A 22,892-nucleotide genomic window follows, 5' to 3' on the forward strand; every position below is an offset into this window, starting at 1 on the left:
AATACATATTGTATAGAGATAACAAACTCCGATGGATTATTTCTAATAAAAATAAAAGAATGTAATAGAATTGATAATTTGTGGGATGGAGTTATATTTACAAATTATTGTGATTATTTGTCAAGAATAAATATAGAAACATATCACTGTGAATATGATATAGAAGCTAAAAAAAGGCGTCTTTCATCTTATATAGATAATAATTTAAATGTGAAATCAATAAATTCATCATTATTAGACAATAAAAATGATATTGGTATAAGTGGTTGTAGAAATAATGAACTAGTTCTAAGATACATAGTGAAAAATAATAATACAAACAATCCAATAAAAATAACATGGTCTAGTCCATTTGTATATTCATCTAGAAATTGTAGATTATTTATAATACCAAAATTAGGTGATGATATTGATAATGATAACAATAAAAATAAATATTTAGATAATAATATAGGTAATGTATCATCATTATATGGAATAATGGCATTTGATTTAAATTTCAACTATAATAACCATAATAATCCGTATCAATCAAAAAGATATATATTATCTTTACCAGAATCAGATATAATAAAATTATGTGATATGTATCCATATTTAAATTCTGAATACTTTTTAAATAATTCTATTAATAAAGGTGATAAAAATTTATCAAATAGTTACCCTATTGCAATAATATCTATTGTAACGAGAAAAAATGGTCTTTATATTGACGTGCTTCCACCAAGAAACCATTCTTCATTATTAATTAATTTAATTAAAAAAAATACTATCTTATTAAATAAAAAAGAAAATAAAATATTTGATAAAACAAAAAATTATTATTTGGAAGATATTTATCAAGAAAGAATGAATGAGATAAATAAATTAAATAATAGTGATTTGTGGTATCTGATATATACATATTATAGGAAAATAACTATTGATATATCACAATTAGGAATATCAATAATATCAGAAACAAGAGAATCAGAAATATTATATGCTGAGCTAAGTACAATACAATTTAAGAAACAGGAAAGAAATAAAAATGGATTAGTAGATTCATATAGATTTATAATAGGTGATATACAAATAGATAATCAATATATTAAATCTAATTCAAAATGTTTTGTAAATAATTCAAATAAAAAATATTATAGTATTGGTGCAATAGGAGGAGTTGATAGTGAATTTATATTAAATTCAGTTACTAATGTAAGTACAAATTCTGGTGGAATAATACCATATGTATTATTAGGCAATAAGGCAAATGGGGATATTGATTTAAATAATGATAATAATGGTAGTAATGAAGTTGATTCTAATTATGCAGTAAAATCATCATTAAACTCTGGAAATGATTCTAATTGTAATGTAAATTTATTCTTAATAATGAAATGGAGTAGTTCAAATGCAAGATCACAATGGGATACAAATATATATGATTTTGAATGTGAATTATCATCAGACTTAGAGTTAAATTTTGATTTTAATATATATAAAATAATTAATGAATTTGTAGATGATTGTAAAAACTATTATTATAATTTATTGAGAGAAATAAATCATAATAATAATAGTAATAATAACAATCATTATAGAAACATATACTTAAATAATAACGGAATATATATATTAAATATGATAAATTTATTATCAAAAAAGCATAATATATGTTATGATATTAAACCAAAAACTACATTTTCAATAGAAAAAGTAAAAATAAGCAGTATAAATTTATATGTATGGTGTTCTATACCATTATCCGAATTAAATTATTTACCAGAATGGTTTAGAATTGGATTAAAAATTCTAACAGTATCAAATGCCTTAGAATTAAGAGGGGCTCCAATTAAATTAGAATCGCATAACTTAAATAATTTAATAGGTACATTTAAGAATATATTTAATGTATTTTATGAGTATTATATGGCAGAATTATTGTGGAGAATAGGTACTGTATTGGGTCACAGTTCATTTGTAAACATTCCATTAGTTCCATTACAAATAGGAAAAAATACATTAAATATGGCATTTTCAACAATATCTATTGTTAATTCAAATATTATTAATTTATTGTCTAGTTTAACATTAGATAGTGAGTATGTTAATTCAAGACAAAGAGAAATAACATATAATAGTGCAGGGAATAATAATATAAATAATAATGGTTTTATAAATGGCATTGGAAGTAATTACTATACAAATATGTTGGGTGGTGGTTTTTTAAGTTCAAATAGAATGATACAAGATATAAATAGTAGTATAAATACATATAGAACAAGCAATATTGTTGATAATACAAGTGGTTTTAAAAAAGGATTTGCACAAGCTGGCTACAATTTGACACAAGGTCTGTTAAGTTTAGGCAATGTTATTACAAAACCTATAGAAGGTGCACAAAAGAATGGTTTTACTGGTTTTTGTTCTGGTTTAATTAAAGGTGTTACATCATCAGTGGTTAAACCAATTGATCACATTGGTCAGGCTTTAAATAATGTCATTGATGGAATTCAGGCTGAAGTAAATAAACCACTAGGTGGTTATAAACAAAAAGTAATTAGAAGAAGAATTCCAAGAATGTTATATTCATATCATTGTAATATTAAAGACTATAATATAGATGATGCACTACTAAAGGAAATTATTGGTTATAATCTAACTAAAAATTTAATTCAGTACTTTTTAATACCTACTAACTACTTTAATATGCCTCTTGTATTATTATTATACCCGAAAAAGATTGCATTAATTAAACTTATATCTAGTTTTTCTATTGATGAATACTATTCATCTTGTATAAACAATGGGCATAGCTCTTTTGATGTTACTATGGGCAACTTTAATAATGATATTGATGATATTAATATTAATAATAATAAGACTAGTAATAATAACAGTGTTGGTGTTTTTAATAGTAGTTTTGATCATAATTACACAAATTATATAGAAAATCCAAACAGCAAAACAAACAATTCAATTATTTCATATGGAAATAGTAACAATAACAATTATAAATCAAAGTTATTATGGACTATTGATATTGATGACATAAGTGAAATTAAAGCAAGTTCTCATGGTCTTATTATTGAATTATCTTATCAAGACAAAAAGAAATATAACAAAAACAATATTATTAATGATTCATTGCAAATACCTATATGTAAATTTTCACTAATTAATGAAATAAATATTGCTTTGGACAATTCTCAAAATAATGCATCACCTTATCTTATATTTAAGAAAAACTAGGATACAAACATAAATATTAATATAATATTTACTTAAAAATAGATTATTTTACTTTAGTTTTAAACATATAATAAATATAAAAAAATGAAATATTTCATTTTATTAGCTTTATTTCTATTATATTTTGATTACAAAACTTAATAATATTTCCTATATAAATTAATTTATACCTTAAAATCCTAAATCCCTTTGTTTTCTTAATGTAAATAGTTTCACTTTAGCCAAATATACTTCCCCCTTCCCCACTTAAATATGCATCACTAGTAATTCCAATTACCGTCATTTTGAACATAACCACCACCATAATTAGAATCATCTCCAATTCCTCCTGAATAAAAGTAATTCTCATTATAATAAGGACTTTGCTGTTCCATCATATATTGAGGAGGCTCTATCGTGTTTAAATCAGGAACAATGTCACCACCTGAATAGTTGCCATAATTTGGGGTCACTGAATTCGGTGCTAGAGCATTAGAAAGGAAATACTTGTAAAATAGTCCAATAATTAAAAATCCGAATACAACAAATATATAATATATCCACCACGGTAGTACGAAGTCTTCGCATAATTCACCATCATAAAATGGATTACAAACACATATATAGTTAGACATCGGAAGTTCAGTGCAAGATCCACCATTTAAACACGGGTTTGGGTCACAAGGAAGTAAACACGCTGCTGTATTACATGTTTGCGTTCTCGTTATATCAGACTCGCAACTCCCTCCATTAGTTTCTGGTTTAACCACTGATCTGCTTGAAAATTGTGTACCTGTATTACATGTTGTACTACAATCACTCCAACTTGACCATTCCGTTAATATGCAATCTTCAGCACAAAAAGTTTCTCTACATGTTTTAATTTCAGTAGTATCTATGCACAAATCAGGAAATTCAGCAGCCGAAATTAAATATCTAGTTCTAATTGATGTACCTGTGCCACATGAAGATGAGCATTCACTCCAAGAAGTCCAAGCAGAATAATTACAAGGTGAGCACTCTATATCCACATTACATGAAGTAGTATCTAATAACTGTGGACATGGTACACCACCATTCATTCTAGGCATAATTACTGATCTAAATCTGACCTTTGACCCCGTTGAACATGTTTTTGAGCAGGATGACCAATCTGTCCATTGAGAAGTTTTACAATCCTCTACTGCTGGAAGTATTTTTGAGTCTTTGCCACTAGTCACTGATAAACTTACTGGTTGACTTGCATAGCAATCAATAATGTCTAATTTAGGTCTTCTTGCACCATCTATAAACACTATAAAACCAAACAATTTTCTAACTAATTGTACTTGTATCGGAAATCCTGGAAGATGAAAAAAATTTGTTTCATCTTTTCTAGAATAACTTGCACATCCTGTTTCGTATGAATTACTATTTATTGAAAAATAAAAACCTGTACTTCCAGAAGAAAGCTTTACTTCAATTCTTAATGTACCGTCATCATTAACCACTGAATTTATAAATACCACATGATTTACAGGCCAACCCAACACTTTAGGTTCAGAAACATCGCTTATTACATAATTGGTTATGTAATTCCCCAAATAATTATATGGCGTATTTTTCGATAACACGCCTTCAGGGTATACTATTGTATTTGTATGTTCCCCTTTTGTTCTATCGTATAAGTAATATTTATCCACCTGTTGTTTTTTATATTTAGACAATCCATGACTAAACATTAAAAAATTATTAGTTTCATTTACTTTAAAGTTGTGGTTTATTGTTTCATTTCTAATCTCCAAATTGCTTTTGATTCCGTATTTGTTTAAATCATATAGTACATTTTCATAATTCCATATTCTACCTCTTTCCGAAAAAAATAAATTATCTAAATCTACATCACGTCTTTTCCTCCTTTCATCAAAAATCGACTTTCTATCTAAACTTGCTTTATTTATTTCTATTCCCCTAAATTCATTCACCCTATCCAATTTCTTATACATCCTGCCAATTAATTCTTCTTTATGATGTTCAGTAATCTTTTCTGCACTCTTGTATTTATTATATTCACTTTTTAAAAGCATTATATGAGTGTGATCGTCCTCTCTCACCCCATGTAATCCTTCTTCTGGAATTGCACATATTCTCAAATCTACCCTTGAAATCCCTGAAAAATAATCTTCTGAATTAAAAACATTGTTCTCGCACATTTCTCTTATTTCACTGTTCATAATTGACCTTCCAACTAATACATTATCTTTATTTTCAGTTAATTCAGAGCCACATTTTATTATAACAACATTTACTGTTATTGTCGCGACAAAAATAAGTAATTTAAACAGAAAATTATTCATTTCAAGAAAATATTTTCCTTTGTAAATTATTTTTTTAAAAATATACATGCTATGATACTTAAACATACTCTTATTATTCACCATTCTTCGTTATTAGTTCTTCCTTCAAGTTAAGCAGCATTATTTAGTGTATTTTTTAACCTTTATTAAACATGAATAAATAAAATCACCTAAAAACTTAAATACCTATTGTATGCTCGTTAATTATGCAAGCGATAGTATCATCAAACCACATATAATTAAATAAGTGTATTATACATAAAGCTCAAATATACAATGCCTATTTATCTATAAAACTCTGTTAATATTTAATTTAAAATGTGCTATGATTTATTTTATTTTTCTTCCACAATTATGAATGAATATATAAACTGTGGGGTACTTTTTGAGTACCCTTTTTTATTTTAATTCCCCTAATGCTTAATTTACGGACTTTCCAATAAACAATACGGCACAAAAAATTCTGTAATTATATTAAGTTGAAAACCACAACGATAAATCTGTTCTTCGTCTGAATTCATCATTTCTTGATTTAAGCACCTTTTAATAGCACTTTCCCCGTTCGGACCTCAACTTTAAATCAGCAATGTATTACAGGTAAATGCTAGTCTAACTTTAAAACAAAAAGCGAGTCAACAAAAACTAACACACAAAATTCTTACATATGCCGTTTTAATGAATTTTACATGCACAAAACAACTAAACACGTAATATTACATGCAAAAATAGATTGGCATTACATGTTCATTTTTTAATATTGCTAAAAACAAATAAAAAAACAATCCAAAAACTAACAAAACAGAAAAACCATTTAAGAATTATGTTCATCTCGATCAATATTAAACTTAATGAATTGAGTGAAACAAAAAAGCAATAAATAAAAGAGCTTTTTTCGCCACCTGTTTATATCTTCGCATCATGCACTCCGATCCTTGCCGCCTTTTGGTAGGAAAAAAGTAAATTGCATGTGGGGGACAGAAGAGTGAAGTCCTTGATTTAAAGCGAACTATTCTGAAAAACTGGGTGAACTACCTGATTGAAAGATTAGCTTTCCGTTACACTGCTTTCAATATATGCCAAGAGACGATACAAGTCAGGGTTATCGTCAGGGTTTTGTGCATGTGTTAGATTTGAATTGTATAGTGAGTGACGCGGACTGTTATTTGAACAAAATAAAAACTTGTACGATTTGTCTTTCAGCAGTGAGTTGATTATCCTTTTCTTGTTTTTATTAAACGAGATAAATTGCCCGTAAACCACAGGAATCCTGCTAAAAATAGAGGTGCCGTTGTCAATACCGTTGTTGTGCGTGACATATTCTAATATATTGTTATTTTCGGAATATTCGTCCGTAGAAACAGCTTTTTTACTGGTAAACTCGTTAACCCAGGGTCTCTGGACGTCTAAATTACAGTTTTTTTTTTTGTAAAGAAGCGAAACTTTGTCAGTTAGTGAGGCTTTGTCAACACCATCGATAACTCTTAAATGGTACAATAGCAAAATGGACTTTTCTGTTATGTAATAGTCAAGACAATTGAGACGATTAAATATTTCTCTAAAAACGGACTCATGTCTTTCGCTTTCGAAAGCGTTTTCAACCAACAGTTTTTGAAAAATATTAGAAATAAACAGCAACTTTAATAGTAGATTGGAAAACATTCCCGAAGACCTGTTCAAATTACCGTCATTCACCCTGCTGCAACGGCTGTGGTTTGTTTTAATACTGTTTATTGCAATGTCAAAGTAAGAAAGATGAATCAGTCTGTTCAAATCGAATATAAAGTTAATAGATATATTTGCGAGAATAAAGTTGTTGCTTAACCCGAAAGTGCTGTTTTTATCGTTCAATTTTGAGAAATTTAAAACTAATAAATAAACTTTATGGCAATACAAGTATGTGTATTTAATTATGTTGTTTAATGTATCCTCATATCCAGTTTTTGCACAGGAGGCGTCCATCGTTAACAAGGTCGAGAGTGGTATGCTCAGAATATTGCTCCAAATTTGCGATCTTAGTGTAATAAATTTCGTTTCTAATATACTAGGAACCATGAAAAAATCAAAAAGATTATTTACTATCCACGCAGATACCTTATGATCATCTCCGAGCTGATTTATCATTCCCTTTATTGAATTTCCGACATGTATCCAGTTTAAAAGGCCGTTTTCAGTGCTGGTTTCGTTTCCCTTAAGACACATATTTAAAAGAAATCCGTGTAAAACCTCGCACTGGTAAAGATTAATAGAAAATTCTATTAGTTTCTTATTCAAATAAAATGAGAATTGTTTATCGTTTGAATAAATATAGTAATAAAAAAACAACTTTATATATGTGTCACTCTTTATTTTACTGACATTCAACCCAACAAAATCCAATTTCTTGTCCTCTCTTTTGTCAATCACCCACCTATCTAGTATATAATCCGACATCACGCCTCTAACTAAGTCTTTATAGCAGTCAAACCTTTTCTCGCTGTCAAGGTGTGATGTCAACGAATAAAACTCCCTAACGTAGTTCGTGATTCGCTCCAAAAGCAAAAAAATGCACGATTTGTTCTTTTTTAACGTGTATTTTTTTGAAAAAAACCTCTTTTTTGAGTCATTACCTGTCAAATTAAAGTTTACACTATCTGTTGAGTTTAAACAATTAAATAGTAATTTTTCGTTAAGCTTAAAATGTGAGGAGTGATAATTATTTAAATAATAAAAGTCGTCGAAAACCAACAAATTTATAATTAGAAAAACATAGTAAACCTCCTGTTTAATTTTTTCCCTCATGTGAGTACAGTAGTGACTGCAGTTTAAATTGTATCCCTCTTGAAATTTTTCCCAAGAATTGTAAACTAAACACAGACACTCAATTAAAAACTTGGAGGAAAATGATTTGAGCGAACTTTCCCCAAACTCCCTGTTTTTTCCCTTGTGCGTCTTTATTTCAACCAGCTTGCCTGAGACTAACTTAAACGTTTCTCCTAATTTTCCTTCCAACAAATCCAATAAGTTTAGACTAAATGACGTTCTAATAACCAAATAAAGTAAATTGTTCAGAAATTCAAATAGTTTAGAGACTATTTCGTGGCGAGAATCACGAGAAGAAAACAGCAAAAATAACGTTTTGCAATTACTTTTGAACATCAAGTTTTCTATTTTCTCCGTAAAAGCCAACAATTTTAAGAGAGCTTTTTCGTCCTTTTCTGACAGGCAAACGCCAAAGTTGTCTGCTATGTCTGTGGAATTCATTAAAATAGAAATCATTTCCAAAAACGCTAGGTATTCTCTACGAGCCTCATTTCTCGTTTCAGTTTTTCCATACCTGCTATTTGCACTGTTCACACAAGCAGAAAGGAACGGTCCACTATCTAACTGCTCATCAAAATCACTAATTCTATTGAAAAGCCCAATTGCGTCCTCTAGGGACTCAAGTTTAGGATATAGACTCAATTTTCCTGAAACTAAGAGCGAAATTACAACCCTCAAATTCTTTACCAGTTCAATGTTGCTTTGCAAAAAACCTTTTTTAAACCCCTCAATTTCCTTAACTTGGTCTTTGTTATTGAAACCACCGTTTAAATCACAAACGCAAACTGAACTTGATTGATCTTGTTCATCAAGTAAAATCTCAGTAAGCAAGTAATTCATGATTAACTCCGTCTCACTGTTGTATTTGTCGAATAAATAAAGCAAAAGAGCATCATATTCGCTATTCTTGAAACAGGAACAAATGGCTGAGAATACACAAGAGTACACGAAAAAATGGAATAATATGTCCTCCCTCTCGAGTCTGCACATATTGCCAAACTCGATATTTAAAATTGTTCTCAAAACCGAATCCCACAAACTCGTTGAGCAGTTTGAGGAGTTTAGAATAACATTAAATATGTTTAAAAAAAGAGTAAAGCTTATTTTAAGATAATTCAGGTTTTTTCGTTTTGGAGCCTTCGACATAACGTTTAAAAGCTCACTAGCTTTACTTTTCGCTAGGCCTATATTGAAACTGTCATTAACAATGAAAATGAAATTGTCGATTATGTTTTGTCCAAGAAGAAATATACCACTCAAGTTTTCGTAACTGTAGTTTTTAAAGTAAAGTGCCAGTCTAATTGAATCAGTCACTACGTTAAAAAAGGAATTTTTGTAAGCATTAGTACTAATCATTCCAGCAATAATATCACTCCCATACATTGAGTTGAAAGTTAAGAACTCCAATACAAATTCAATTAAATGTAGAATAACGTCACTTTCTGTAAAATCTAACTTCTCGTTAATTATATACAGATTTACATTGACCAAATAGTCGTTTAAACAGCAAAGGAGTTTGAAAAACTCTTCATGGTCTATGCGGTTGTCCCTGTTCATTATATCAATAAAAAGTCTTTTTGGGAACACAATGCACGGACTGAATTTGCTTTCCTTAATACCAAAATAAGAAAAAAGCAAACAAGAATATAAGGAAAGTGAATCTAAAGTGCTTATTTTATTGCTTAACAAAATATCGTTTAACTGCATAAACACATCGGTTCCCTTTAGCTTGGCGTTTATATACAAAGTCAGAATCAAAGAAGAGTATATGTTACTATTTCTATAGTCTTTAGCATACTCTCCAACAACATAGTGTAGTATTTTGTCTAATATTTGTTTGAGTAGTTTTGAGACTGCACCTTTTAAAAACATGCTGCTCGTACTGTCAAATACAGTAAATACACATGTATCTTCAGGGTTACATTTAAACGGTACTTCGTCTTGGTTTTCCTTAAAACCTGAAAAACTCTTGATACAGTGAACCAAAAAACTCTCTACACTAAGGGTCAAACCAATTATTCTGATGAATAAATTAACTGTTTTCACAAACTCATCACTCATTACTCTTTCACTCGAGAGTATGTTTTCCTGACTGGTATTTATAAAGCCTGTCATGTCCAAATGGGTTTCTTTAAGATATGAAAATATCTCCTGTTTAAACAAAGCTTTCTGAATTTTATTGTTTCCTGAAAATGTTTTTCTATGGTCCAATATCAAATCATTTAGTACAAGAAAAAACAAATTCAAGTTTGTTTTTAAGCTTTCTATTCTCACTTGATCCCTGTCCTGCGACAAAGATAACCCACTAAACTCAACGTCTATTGCTTTGAAAAGCAAAGACAGTCGGGAAGCCTTATTTTTTATTCCTTCAGAACAAGAACCTGGTGAATCTGACTTATTCGAAGAAACCGTCTCCACTTCTTTGTAAAACAGATTCAGGTTAACGCAAAGTTCGTAAGTGCCTGTATTATCGATTCCTCTATTCCTGTTCACCTTAAAATCAACAGAACTGGAGTTTTCATTTTTGGTCTCAAATCCTGAATTACTTGCCTTTTTCCTGCTATTTTTTTTTTCAAAAACAGTGTGGTCAGCTTCATTTTCAATTTTTAAAAGTCCGTCTTTCAAAATTAACTCTGTGTTATCCTTGTCGTCTATATAGTCTTTTTCTATATTGAAAAATTCAATATTTAGGTCTTTCTCACACTTTTCCCCGCTACCTGTTCTCCACACTGAGTTTATCATACTATCCACTCTGTTGTAAAAAGTGACATCTTGGCAAACTATTGGCTTTTCATAGTTGTATTCCCAGTCGGGAGGGATAGCCTCATCGTCAGGGACCACAAATTCATCAGAGTCTATCCCGTTTTCTAAATCCACGTTTATATGGTTTTTCCTTCTTTTTCTGCTTGACTTGTTGGACTTCGAGTTTGCTCTTCTATTAGTCGCTGACTTTACCTTCCTTTTGCCCTCAAAATTAAAGAAACTTATTGAATTCTCACTTATGTTACGCTCTTTATTGTCACTACCGCAATAATGCTCATCGTTATGTTCATATTGTTCATCCTCGTTACACAGTAACAAATCCAAATCCTCCTCAGTCAAACCATTTTCAAAGTTACTCAACATTACGGATAGACCTAATTTATGTCTTTTTATTCAAACAGGCCTCTGAAATAACTTGTTTCAGTCACACTCTGAGTGTCTGTATTGCGCTATCTAGTTAAAAAGTAGAACAGAACTAGAAAAGACATATCTATCCTTCCATCAAAGTATGTCGTTTATTAAATAACTTATAACTCAGCATGTAAACGCACCCTCTGTTCATTTATTCAAACGCCAAAACAACTTTTAAACTCATTATTACGAATTTAATAATTGAAATACGCCAGCGTGGTGTGTGTGACACCGTGTACTATATAATCATGCCTAAATGTATCAGATTTTAACGCTATACATATATATATATATATATATATGTATCGGTATTTACTGTGTCCTAAATTTATTGTGCAGGGTTCATACAAAACCAGTTGCCGGTAAAGTACGTAATCAAAAATAGTGGGTAATGTGTTGTGGAAAATATTTATTTTTTGTAAACATAAGAAAATAACGTCTATATAAATTACGCTATATTATTCTATCGGATGTATATACAAAAATACTCCTAAACTTAGGCTTTCAAACTTTTTTAACGTAAAAGAAAATACATACCTAATTGGAAACGGGAGATAAAACAAACACTCCCCTCTGTACCTGAATCAGATTGAATTAAAGTTAGGTCAAAGAAAGTTTTAAGCCAAAACAATTAAGCAGGGTAAAGCAGAGACAGATTAAAGGCAAAATGGCGAAGCTGTACTTCTACTATTCAGCAATGAACGCAGGAAAGTCTACAATACTGCTGCAATCCTCGTTTAACTACAAAGAGAGGGGAATGAACACAATGTTGTTTACTTCAAGCAAGGACAACAGGTACGGGATCGGCTCAATAAAGTCCAGAATAGGACTTGCAGAGGGAGCAAATCTGTTTTCGGAAGAAACAAATATACTTGAAAAAGTGAGGGAAGAGATAGGCAAAAGAAAAATAGACTGCGTGCTTTTAGACGAGTCGCAGTTTTTAACAAAGGAACAAGTAAAGCAACTCTGTTACGTGGTTGACTATTTTAACATTCCCGTTCTTTGTTACGGCTTAAGAAGCGACTTTAAGGGCGAATTGTTTACCGGAAGCAAGTACCTGCTTGCATGGGCAGACAAACTGAACGAAGTCAAAACCATATGTCACTGCGGAAGTAAGGCAACGATGAACATAAGAATAGACTCCAATGGAAATCCAATACACTCGGGCGAACAAGTTTTCATAGGTGACGAAACAAACTACGCTTCCGTCTGCAGAAAACACCACATTCTTAATTCCGCCAACCAAAACCCTCCAGGCGCTGAAAGTACACAAAAAAAGTGCAGTGGCAGTGATAATGTTAATGCTTCGGGACTAACTACCGCCTCTTCTTCCTCTGCTGCCATATCTGACTGCGATGAGGCGTTTACCTAGAATCTAATATACATATTAACACCGCGGCGCCTTTGACCTGGCGCCTACACTTAAATGAATGTAGTTGGTATTATGTCAGACCTAGACGAGGCCGAAGTAAATCTAACGAATAATTATTTTTTTAATTAAATATAAGAGGTTTAATGAGGTGAAGTTGAAGTAGAGATCAAGTTGAGTTAAGTAGGCATAGCGAGAAATAAGGGGATTATTGAGTTTACTCGTGATTGCTTTTTGATTTAAGTCTATATTTCACACCTATCTAGTTTTTGCTCGCCGAGTAAGAGTAAAACATTTGGTCTTAAGTTTGCAGTTTGTTTCGCTCCTTTATTCCCCTTCTTCCACTATTGAATATTGTTTTGGAAGGACAGGTCGTAGACACTCGGTTTAACTACTGAAGGTGAATTCGCTTTAATGAACTAGGGACGTTTGGCAAGGGTATATTATATATATACACTGAAGCTAGCTTGCGTAAACTAGGTGTTACATGTGTATATAAACTCCTGCAGATCGAAACCTTTTGATTCACATAATGGACGAGGGACGTTACGGAGGTGGACGTTTCTCACTTAGGGTGCCACCTGTGTTTTGTGGGGATGGAAGTTTGATCGCAATAGCAAAAGGAAGAAGAAACGCGTTATGTTTCTACCATACGCTTGGAAACGGTGAGGCCTTGTACGAGTTTTCTTTGTGTTCTGATAACGCGAATCGCGATGACTTCGTTACTGGTTTGGTGTCTGTTGGATTAAACCAATATGAATTTATTGTGGCGTCTACATACAATGGTTCACTAAGCATATATTCTGTAGAAGACTCTTTTGTTGATTCGGAAAACAAAGAAAAGGAGGTTCTTGATTCTTATAATATAGTGAGAAAAGTTTTAAATTGGAAGACAAATAAGAGAATAATAGATTTAAAAAATTCTGAGAACTGGATTTACATTTTGACCAAGGACGACAGTGGAGAAAACATCAACGATTCTTATTGTGTCTCTCTTTATAGAATAGAGATTAACAAAATGGTTGAATGCATTAATTCAAGGAAGGAAGAGGATAAAGGCAACGGTAACAACTCTGTTGGCGTTTTAGCTGACTCGAATAAAATGTTTAGCTTTGCCTACGGAGCTTCGAATCTAACTGTCTCGAAAGACGACAGTCTTTTTTGCTTCACATGGAAAAATATACTTGTTATATGGACGCCTGAACACAAGGAAAAAATTATTCGTTTTAGACATTCTGAGTTTATTCTGTCCATTTGTTTGTCAGATAAGAACGAATTCATAGCAACCGGTGATGCATATGGCAGACTCACATACTGGTTTTTGCCTTTTTCAAACACAAAAGAGTGGTCAAAAATGTGGAGTGAGGCTCCTTTAGCTACTGAGAGAAGTAATGTTGAGGAAATGATATACAAATACGGCATTAAAGCATCAATGTCGCACTGGCACTCGCATGAGTTAAAGGCTCTTTCAATTATTCCAAATACAAATGTCGTTGTATCTGGGGGAGAGGAGGCAGTTTTGGTGCTGTGGAGGCAAAATGATAACTCCGGCTCCTTCTCCAAGAAAAGCCGTAACGGGAACGGGAAGCACAATAATGGGAGCAGACAATTCATTCCTCGTTTGGGAGCTCCTATATACACAATCACCACTCACGTTAGGGGAACAAGAAGGAACAACGAGAATTCGATCTTTATTAGCGAAAAAATTCAAGATATCGAATCAAATAGTGCTAAAAGCAAGGGAAGCAACCGGTCCTTTTCTCGTTATAAACCACTTCTACCACAACTTATATCGGGAATCGTTTGTTCAGACAACAGCATAAAGATAATAGATCTCGTTCATAATAGAATTATAAACTGCATATATGGTGTGTCTACCCCATTTGGCTGTATCAACACAATCTCGCAAAGTACTGCCTCGTCTTTTGAAGACATTAAAAAAAATCCCAACGACACTTTGAGTTGCAATATGAAACTGGCAGACACCAAATTTTTAGATCCCTCGAGATTGTTGGTATCTGTAATTGGCAACCCATTTAGACTTCATGTACATGATATTATTAAAGATTTATGGGTATCTAGTTTAATTTGCAGACCGGAGGAGACGTATGTTTCCGGAATAGGCGAGGGTTTGTCCTCTTCAAAGCTTTATAAATATAAAAAGTCAGTGACTCAAGATGCCTTTGAATATAAGAAAGAATTAGAGGGTAACTCCGCGAGAATATTTATATCAAATGCGTATTTCTCGATCAAGGGAGACCTAGTCCTGACGGTTGAGTGCCAGAAATACAGCCATTTAAACAGAGATAAAAGAACATACAATTTAAAGTTTTGGAGAATAGAGCATCTCCTGGGAACGGAAAACAGCTTTAAATTTAGCATTGTGTCAAAGTACCAAGCTGCTCATATAGACGAGGTTATTTCAGTGCAAGAAACGGTGTTTTCCAGACAAATAGACAACTCTGGGGAATCAGAGGACAATAAAGACGGAAGTGGCACCGAAATACAGGAGGTCTGTTTCTTTACTATAACTTCAAATTGCGAAATCAAGTGTTGGACCTACAAAAAGCAGATAGATGAGTGGATAAATTCATCAATAATAAGAGGCAGTGACGACAGGATTGCACACTCTGCCTGCTTTAATCGCTTTTTCGACAAACTTTTTGTTTCTACGTCAAACGGAATATTAATTTACAATTGGAGCAGGCAAAACTGCATTCTTTTCGAGAACAGTTACATTCAGTGCAAAATAAACGGTGACGTAAAAGAAAACAATATACATGGGGACTTCCAGATCTTGACTTTAAATGTGGTGGATGAGGATTCACATTTTGTTTTGGGATTTTCCCCTGCACATTCCAGACTTTCTTTGTGGGATATAAACGATCTCAGTTTAGTCACGGAGCTTGATATTAAGCAGGAACTCAACGAGGGGAATTCATACAGGAACAGTGCAACTTACAATTGCTACAGTCTAAGGGGAATTCAGAATTCAGAGAAGATACAGCTTTATGCCAAAAAAAGGGCTTCATTTGAGTTCGTGATTACATCAAGGCGTGGATCTGTGCTGTTGTTTACCTTGTTTAACGATAAACAAGGCAAAAAAAGGAGCGACAAAAAGACGCTGTTTAAAATAAAGTTCGTTAGAAAAATTGAAATTGGAATTCAAAATGAAATTAGCGTCGTTGATTCAGTTGTGCAGTTCACTTTATCCGGTTCAAAAGTGTTATTTTATATAGTTATTCTTTTCTCTAGTTGCGAGATTTATTCGCAGGTAATAGAGACTCTTGAGAGATTAGACGGAAAGACTTGTGTTGAAGCAAAGAAAAGCGATGATTCTATGTTGAATATTAAAGAATCAATCTCGAGAATGTACATCTCTTCTTCCAAAACTGGGACTTGTAGAAACGAAGTTGGTCCCGGTCATAGAATTAATGACGCCACAGACTCCCTTTCTGCTGTTTCCGATGCGGTTAAAGACATTATAAAAGGCAAATTCGAAGGCAACGTATTGACAACAAAACCCAGCTTTGACTCGCAAAATTCCTCCTTTTCAGTCCTGTTTTCTATTCAGGAGGCAACTAGGGACGGCAACTGCGACGGTAAATACAGAAATGTAGAAAGACTTTCAGAGAACCTGAACACATTTATGTGTCCATCAGCCCCAAATCTGCTTTGGAACATCATGACAAACTCGTTTTCAGGTTCTAACAACAGCAATTATGCTGGATCGCTCCCGAATAAAGAAGCAGCCGACTTGAGAATCAGCCTATATTCAGAAAAATCTAATAGTTCATCCTTGGATTTGGATATAGACAAGAAAGACCACAGACGCATAGAGGAAGATGCTTTGCTTGATGAACAAGTAATTTACGGATTGTCTTTAAGGCCTATTCAAACTCAGAAGCTCCAGTCTATTTTGAAAAGGTCAACAATTGTTTCGTAAGAAATGAAATTGAAGCATAAACATTAACCTTACCGACTTAATTATTATTTATTATGCTTGTTACATGCTAAAAAGAATACCTATCACTTCGCAATGAATTCCATAAGGATAAGTTACAAGTATTTCAAACAACCTTATTAGTTTTTTATTACTGTTATTATGCCCTTGTATTAATTTCCACCTAAGGAACACTGAAACTTAGCTAATTAGTGTAATAATTTTATACTTATCAAAGGCTCTTCTGCGTAATTTAACATATGGGTCTCTTTCAAATTGTTGTATTTTATCCCAGTTATCCTTGCGGTGAGAGTAAAGGGGAAAGGGTCTATATAATCAGTTAGTGTTAACACTTATAAACAAGAAAACTCTAGAAACCTATTTAAATAGCGATCCACCTATTTTCATTTCTTCTCTTGTTCCGAAACGATTTCCTGTCAACCAAGGTCATGCAAATAAGGAGCCGTCCGAGTCCGCCTCCCAAAACCTGCATAAAAGGAGTGTCCACCTCAAATGCCGGCTTTGAATTTTCAAGCAACGCAGAAACTATAAAGTTTGATTCAGAAACCAATAAGGGAAGTAGAAAAACAAGACGACCACCGTCAACGAGGTTCTTGGACGAAAAATCCAATAAATCGTAAATCATATCGTCTATAGACTGCAACACCCCGAAGGAATTTCGGTTAAAACAGTCTGAAACATCCATAATGCTATTATTTCTGTTTCTTCTATAATTGAACTCGTCCATGTACCTGTTTACGCAAATTTCACGACTCTTACTCCCGTAGACGTTTGTTGTTCTTGATGTTGCTCTAATTCCATATGGAGGATCGCAAACTATTGCATCTACCCAGGAACCCCTAACCGAGGGCTTTGAAATGTCCATTCTAATGACATCAGGACTTCTTAAATGATAATGCTCGAAATTAGTGAAAATAGACTTGGATATATTCTTATCTATGCTTGCATCTTTAATCATGTGCGGATTGACATATGAACAGAACCAGCCATTAATAACTCTTAAATCAAAATCCGAACCAAAGCAAATTGCACCAAGGTGAGAAGCCGAGATGAGTATGCCTCCCGTACCGCAAAATGGATCAAGAACAACATCGTTTTCTTTTATCTGAGCCACGTTACACATTATAAATGCGAGCTCGTTATCCATTGTTGTTGGACCCAATACGGGACGTCTATTTAAAGAGTACTTTAACCACCAAAGGGACTTTTCGTCTTTAGAATCGTTTAAAGCTGACCCCTGGACTCCAACGACCCTTCCAACGTAAACCCTCCTCAGCTCTGGCTTTATTCTGGACGTTTCTTTTTTAGATATCTTTAAATTACTCATTTCAATTCCCCTCCAGTCCTCAAATATACCAAGCACCAAATCTGGACTGTTTATATTCACCTTTTCAGTTCCTTTGAATAAAAAACCGTATTCGTTCATTCTTCCAACTTGTTCTTCTCTAGTAAGCTTTTTACCTATACTTTTTACCTTCCAACAGAATTCTAAATCTTCATCAAATATGTACCTATTCAAATATTTGTCCCTAACTTCGTAGTTAGACCTTAGTATTCTTTTCGTCTCCTCATGACTGGACGAACTCGACCATACTTGCAAAAAACCTCTCGTTAACACGCTCCTTTTTAGTATCTCCCTGGCTATTTCCTCACTGGGCAAATTAACCCATACAAACGAGTTGCTGTGGTCATTATCCAGCGGCCTTGAATATCGATCCTCGTACCAAGAGACGTAGGTGGGAAGCTCAACGTCCCAAATTGAACTCCTCTCAACGCCATAAATCCCACACAAAGATTCAAATTCTTGAATACGAAACTCGTGGTAATCCGGGTGTAGCGCAAACCAAACCAAAAAAAGTGGCATTATGCCCTACACGCTTCAAAGACCCCTGTTTCCCAGGCTTCTTTGGTACCTGCTATTCCTCCTTCCTCAAAATGTTCGCTCTGCAATTTGAAATCAAAATTTGTCCTTACTCGCAGTCATTGATTGGAACTACTCACTCCAAATAGAGTCATACCGCAGTCCAAAACTCGCAGCTTAAATACGCTCTCTGTCGTAAACTTTAGGCGGAAACCTGGTGTTTGCATATTCAAATCTGCTCCATTAATCAAATATTCAGCTTAGTGCCTCTTCTTTGTCATTCCTTACTTTTTTTCACAATACCCGCTTAGGCGGGCAACCGCCGCTTATTAAATCTATAGTTTTCGGTCAGTGTAAGGTCCGTATGTGACTCAAAATAGCAGATAAAAGGAGGTGTTTGAAAAAAATACTGGAGCTCTTCCGAGTCAGGATCCAGAGAGGCGGGTCGCGAAAAGGGGTTTGGAGTACTTTTAATTGAGTGGCATGCCTTTTACGTTCTGTTTAATTCGATACCCTGTGTAATCTATCTCTGTTTAAGAGTGTTGTTACCTTGAAGTAAATACGAGAGAACCGTCAGCCCTTCTACTTAGCCAGAATTACGACAGGCTTCTTCTTGTATTGGTCTGGGCAATGGAAATTGCAGGGTGTCAAGGTGAGATTATGTAGAGTAGAAGCAGCACTAATTATTTACATTTACGCGAGAGAAATACAGGTATTAAATATACTGGACTCACCGTCATTATCAGCATAGTGACACTATGGAGGACAGTTTTTTACAACTGAGTGACGAAACGCAGCTGGATAAACCAGTAAGGGGATTTAAGAAGGGAAAACATGACTCTAAAAGACTGAGGGATATAAGGAGAATATTGAGAAATGAGAAAATAAAGTTGGATAGTGAAAAAAAAGCGGAGCTTGAGAGTGAAGCCAGTAGGTTAGAGGTCTCGGTAAATGAGAGAAAAAAGAGCAAATGTTACAGGAAGAAACTAAATAAATATTTGGAATATAAAAAGAAAAAGCAGAAAACAATGAGATTTGTGGAACTTGTTAAGGTAAAAAGAAAGATAAACAAATTGCAAAAGGAGCTAATTTCACGTATTGAAAGTAAAAACACTAGTGATATTGAGGAAATCAAGTCTAGAATGAGGTTGCATAGAAAATATGAAGACTATATAAGACTTTCTCCCTTTTTTAAAGATAGAAAGTATATTCCTTTATTTTCAAATACACAACTGGACTCAAACTCTATTTCCGAGAGAGAAAGGTTTATTGAAGACATTCAGGATTTAAAAGAGGAGCTCAGATCCAAAAAATGTAAGTCGTACGGTTCAAAAGAATTGTCAACAAAAGACTCGTTTTTGCTAGAAGAAAAAATTTCGGTTGATTCCTCCAGCCCCACCTTTCAAAGGAAAATTGAATATAAAATACAAGATAATAACAAAAGAAATGCTAAAAATAACCCCATTTGTGTTAGAGATTCTAAAGGAAGCAGCAAAACAAATAATAATGCGAAAAAGGAGTTTAAAAATAAAGGTGACAATAATTCCAAAACCGGAACTGAAAATATAGAGGGGGAGAATAAAAAACATATTATATTTTCCGACTCAGAATAGCAACAAATATTAACACTAATACTCTCTTCACTGCTCTAGTTAAAACCATTATTGCATTTTTACAATTATTTCCAACTAATTGTAACAATAAAAAGTCATACTTAAGTAATAATAAACCAAAATAACATGAAATATAATATTTGATTTCAATTTAAACTCTATTTTTCTTTATAATTACTGTTTTACTATTAAACTATACCCATATATATCATTTAAGTTTTGTTAAGTTTTTATTTATTACATTGTCACAATCGTATCCATTTTTACAGGTTTCATTAAAAAGCACGGAAATAAATCAAATAATGATTTTTAACACTTTCTCTATCCCAAATTTTTCACCAAAATGTATTTTGTAAACAAAAAAGTTTTAAAATACAGTCAGAATACGCTCTAACCTTAAGCCATATCATATATTCTCAAATTAGTAATGAACGAGACCCTAGTGACAAAAAAAAATGTAGACTGGAATTTAAATTGAAATAAATCATATATTAAATAACAATTAGTTAATTTATACTAAATAAATTAATTAAAAAGGAGAGACAAATATCTATAATAACAAAATAATGCATGTACAGCTTAATATTACTAGAGCTTCAATAACCAAATATTTAACACTAACAATAAAATGCCACAAGTGCTCATAATTTAGTAGTACCAGTGAATAAAAAATTAAATCCTTTCCAATGGTTCAATTCCAAGTAAATTTAATGACTTTAAAAGCACCTGCTTAGTTAAGAAACAAAGCAAAAGTCTGCTATGTTCTAATTCTAAGTCCTCCAAACCTATTATTCGGCATTCTGTATAAAACTGTGCAAAATTTTCAGATAACTCATAGCAGTAATCGGCTAACCTATTTATAAAGAAATCATTTAATATGCCGTCAAAAACTTCTGGGAACCTTAATATTTTTAATGCCAAATTTCTTTCTGTATTATTTGTAAACTTTAAATTAAACCCAGAAACCTTGTTCAAAATAACATCTCTATTGTCCGATTTAATGTATTCAACTCGCCTAAATATTGCACATATTCTTGCATAGGCATATAATAAATAAACTGCTGTATTACCTTTTGGATCTAACATTCTGTCGAAAGAAAACTTATAATTGGTAAGTCTATTCTGTTTCAAATCGAAGTATTTAATTGCTGCATGACCAATCGTTTCTGACATAATTTTCAACTCCTCCTCTGTTCTTCCTTCAAGAATTTGGTGATCCTCGTTTGAGTTTCCTTCGCTTTGTTCCTTTTTAAATGAACTTTCTCTTTCAATTAACTCCTTTTTAGCTCTATATACACCCTCGTCTATCAAATCAGTAAGTTTGACAACATCACCTGATCTAGTTTTAAATTTCTTTCCGTCCTCACCTTGAATAACTCCAAATCCTATATAAATTAAACGCGTTTCAGACGGATTATGCCAACCCATTGTTTCTGCAACATCAAATAATTTCAAGAAATGTTCCTCCTGTCCCATATCAGTCGTATAAATCACCCAATCCGCATCTAAAACATTTAATCTGTAATTTATAGCCGCTAAATCAGTTGAATCATAACCATAACCCCCGTCACTTTTAACTGCCATTAATGGAACATCATTTATTTTTGTATACACACACTGAGCCCCATCGTCTAATTTCAATATTCCCTTATCATCCAACATTTTAACAACCCCTGGTATCATATCATTATAAAAACTCTCACCATACTCTTCCAATGAAACTCCTAGACGGTCATATATTTTCTGAAACTCAATTCTGCTTACTTCACATATTTTTTTCCATGCTACCAACGCGTCCTTGTCACCACTTTGTAACTTTACTACATTTCTTTGACTATTTAATTTAAATTGTGGATCACTGTCAAATCTTTTTTTCGAGTTCTTATAGAATTCTTGTAAGTCTGATATTTCCGGCAAATTATCAATAAAATTGGGATAAATTTCTCTTAAATATTCTATTAACATACCAAACTGAGTCCCCCAATCACCTACATGATTTACTCTCAACACCTCGAATCCCAAGTATTCTAATATTCTGCATGTAGTGTCGCCTATTATTGTTGATCTTAGATGACCAACATGCATTTCTTTAGCTATGTTTGGAGACGAAAAGTCAACCACAACCTTTGGACTTTTTCTTCCTTTTTTTACTTTATATGTTGTTGCTAGTGAAACATTTACATCCCTATTATTCTTTAACACACTTAATCTATCGCAAATATATAAATCTGAAAACTTTACTGTTACAAATCCTTGTGGTGCCACTTCTATTGATTTAAATATTTTTGAATACTCATTATTCCTTTCAATACATCCTTTTATCTTTAAACCAACGTCCCTAGGACTTCTTGAATCTATTTTACCTTTCAACTGTGAGAATATTGTCATGCAGCTGTTGCACTGGTAATCGCCAAAATTTGGATTTGAAACTGTGATTATTGCATCATTACCAAATTCTGGAAATGATTCCTTAATTGCTTCATTAAATATGATTTTTACTTTATTTTGTGGACTCTCCATCTGTTTATACCTAACTCTGTTCTTCTATTTCCTATATTTGAAC

At 32.7% G+C, this 22,892-nt stretch overlaps 7 protein-coding genes across 7 annotated transcripts; 3 read left to right on the forward strand and 4 right to left on the reverse strand.

Annotated features, from left to right (window-relative positions):
* Positions 1-3,494: 3,494 nt before the first annotated feature.
* On the reverse strand, positions 3,495-5,549 carry FG386_000210 (extracellular membrane associated protein; the record flags this gene model as incomplete). The annotated part of the gene is made up of 1 exon (XM_067339521.1): positions 3,495-5,549. One exon carries the CDS (start codon positions 5,547-5,549, stop codon positions 3,495-3,497), a length of 2,055 nt encoding a protein of 684 aa, XP_067198319.1.
* Positions 5,550-6,593: 1,044 nt separating this feature from the next.
* Positions 6,594-11,474, reverse strand: FG386_000211 (uncharacterized protein; the record flags this gene model as incomplete). The annotated part of the gene is made up of 1 exon (XM_067339522.1): positions 6,594-11,474. The coding sequence occupies one exon, from the start codon at positions 11,472-11,474 to the stop codon at positions 6,594-6,596; it is 4,881 nt and encodes a 1,626-aa protein (XP_067198320.1).
* Positions 11,475-12,189: 715 nt separating this feature from the next.
* FG386_000213 (thymidine kinase) lies at positions 12,190-12,894 on the forward strand (the record flags this gene model as incomplete). The annotated part of the gene is made up of 1 exon (XM_067339524.1): positions 12,190-12,894. One exon carries the CDS (start codon positions 12,190-12,192, stop codon positions 12,892-12,894), a length of 705 nt encoding a protein of 234 aa, XP_067198322.1.
* Positions 12,895-13,423: 529 nt separating this feature from the next.
* FG386_000214 (WD40 repeat protein) lies at positions 13,424-16,837 on the forward strand (the record flags this gene model as incomplete). The annotated part of the gene is made up of 1 exon (XM_067339525.1): positions 13,424-16,837. One exon carries the CDS (start codon positions 13,424-13,426, stop codon positions 16,835-16,837), a length of 3,414 nt encoding a protein of 1,137 aa, XP_067198323.1.
* A 379-nt stretch (positions 16,838-17,216) lies between these two features.
* FG386_000215 (uncharacterized protein) lies at positions 17,217-18,719 on the reverse strand (the record flags this gene model as incomplete). The annotated part of the gene is made up of 1 exon (XM_067339526.1): positions 17,217-18,719. The coding sequence occupies one exon, from the start codon at positions 18,717-18,719 to the stop codon at positions 17,217-17,219; it is 1,503 nt and encodes a 500-aa protein (XP_067198324.1).
* Positions 18,720-19,474: 755 nt separating this feature from the next.
* Positions 19,475-20,329, forward strand: FG386_000216 (uncharacterized protein; the record flags this gene model as incomplete). Its single annotated transcript, XM_067339527.1, has 1 exon — positions 19,475-20,329. One exon carries the CDS (start codon positions 19,475-19,477, stop codon positions 20,327-20,329), a length of 855 nt encoding a protein of 284 aa, XP_067198325.1.
* A 672-nt stretch (positions 20,330-21,001) lies between these two features.
* On the reverse strand, positions 21,002-22,849 carry FG386_000217 (uncharacterized protein; the record flags this gene model as incomplete). The annotated part of the gene is made up of 1 exon (XM_067339528.1): positions 21,002-22,849. The coding sequence occupies one exon, from the start codon at positions 22,847-22,849 to the stop codon at positions 21,002-21,004; it is 1,848 nt and encodes a 615-aa protein (XP_067198326.1).
* Positions 22,850-22,892: the final 43 nt, after the last annotated feature.

This window comes from Cryptosporidium ryanae (genome assembly GCF_009792415.1).
Source record: "Cryptosporidium ryanae isolate 45019 chromosome Unknown contig_11, whole genome shotgun sequence".
Taxonomy (NCBI): domain Eukaryota; phylum Apicomplexa; class Conoidasida; order Eucoccidiorida; family Cryptosporidiidae; genus Cryptosporidium; species Cryptosporidium ryanae.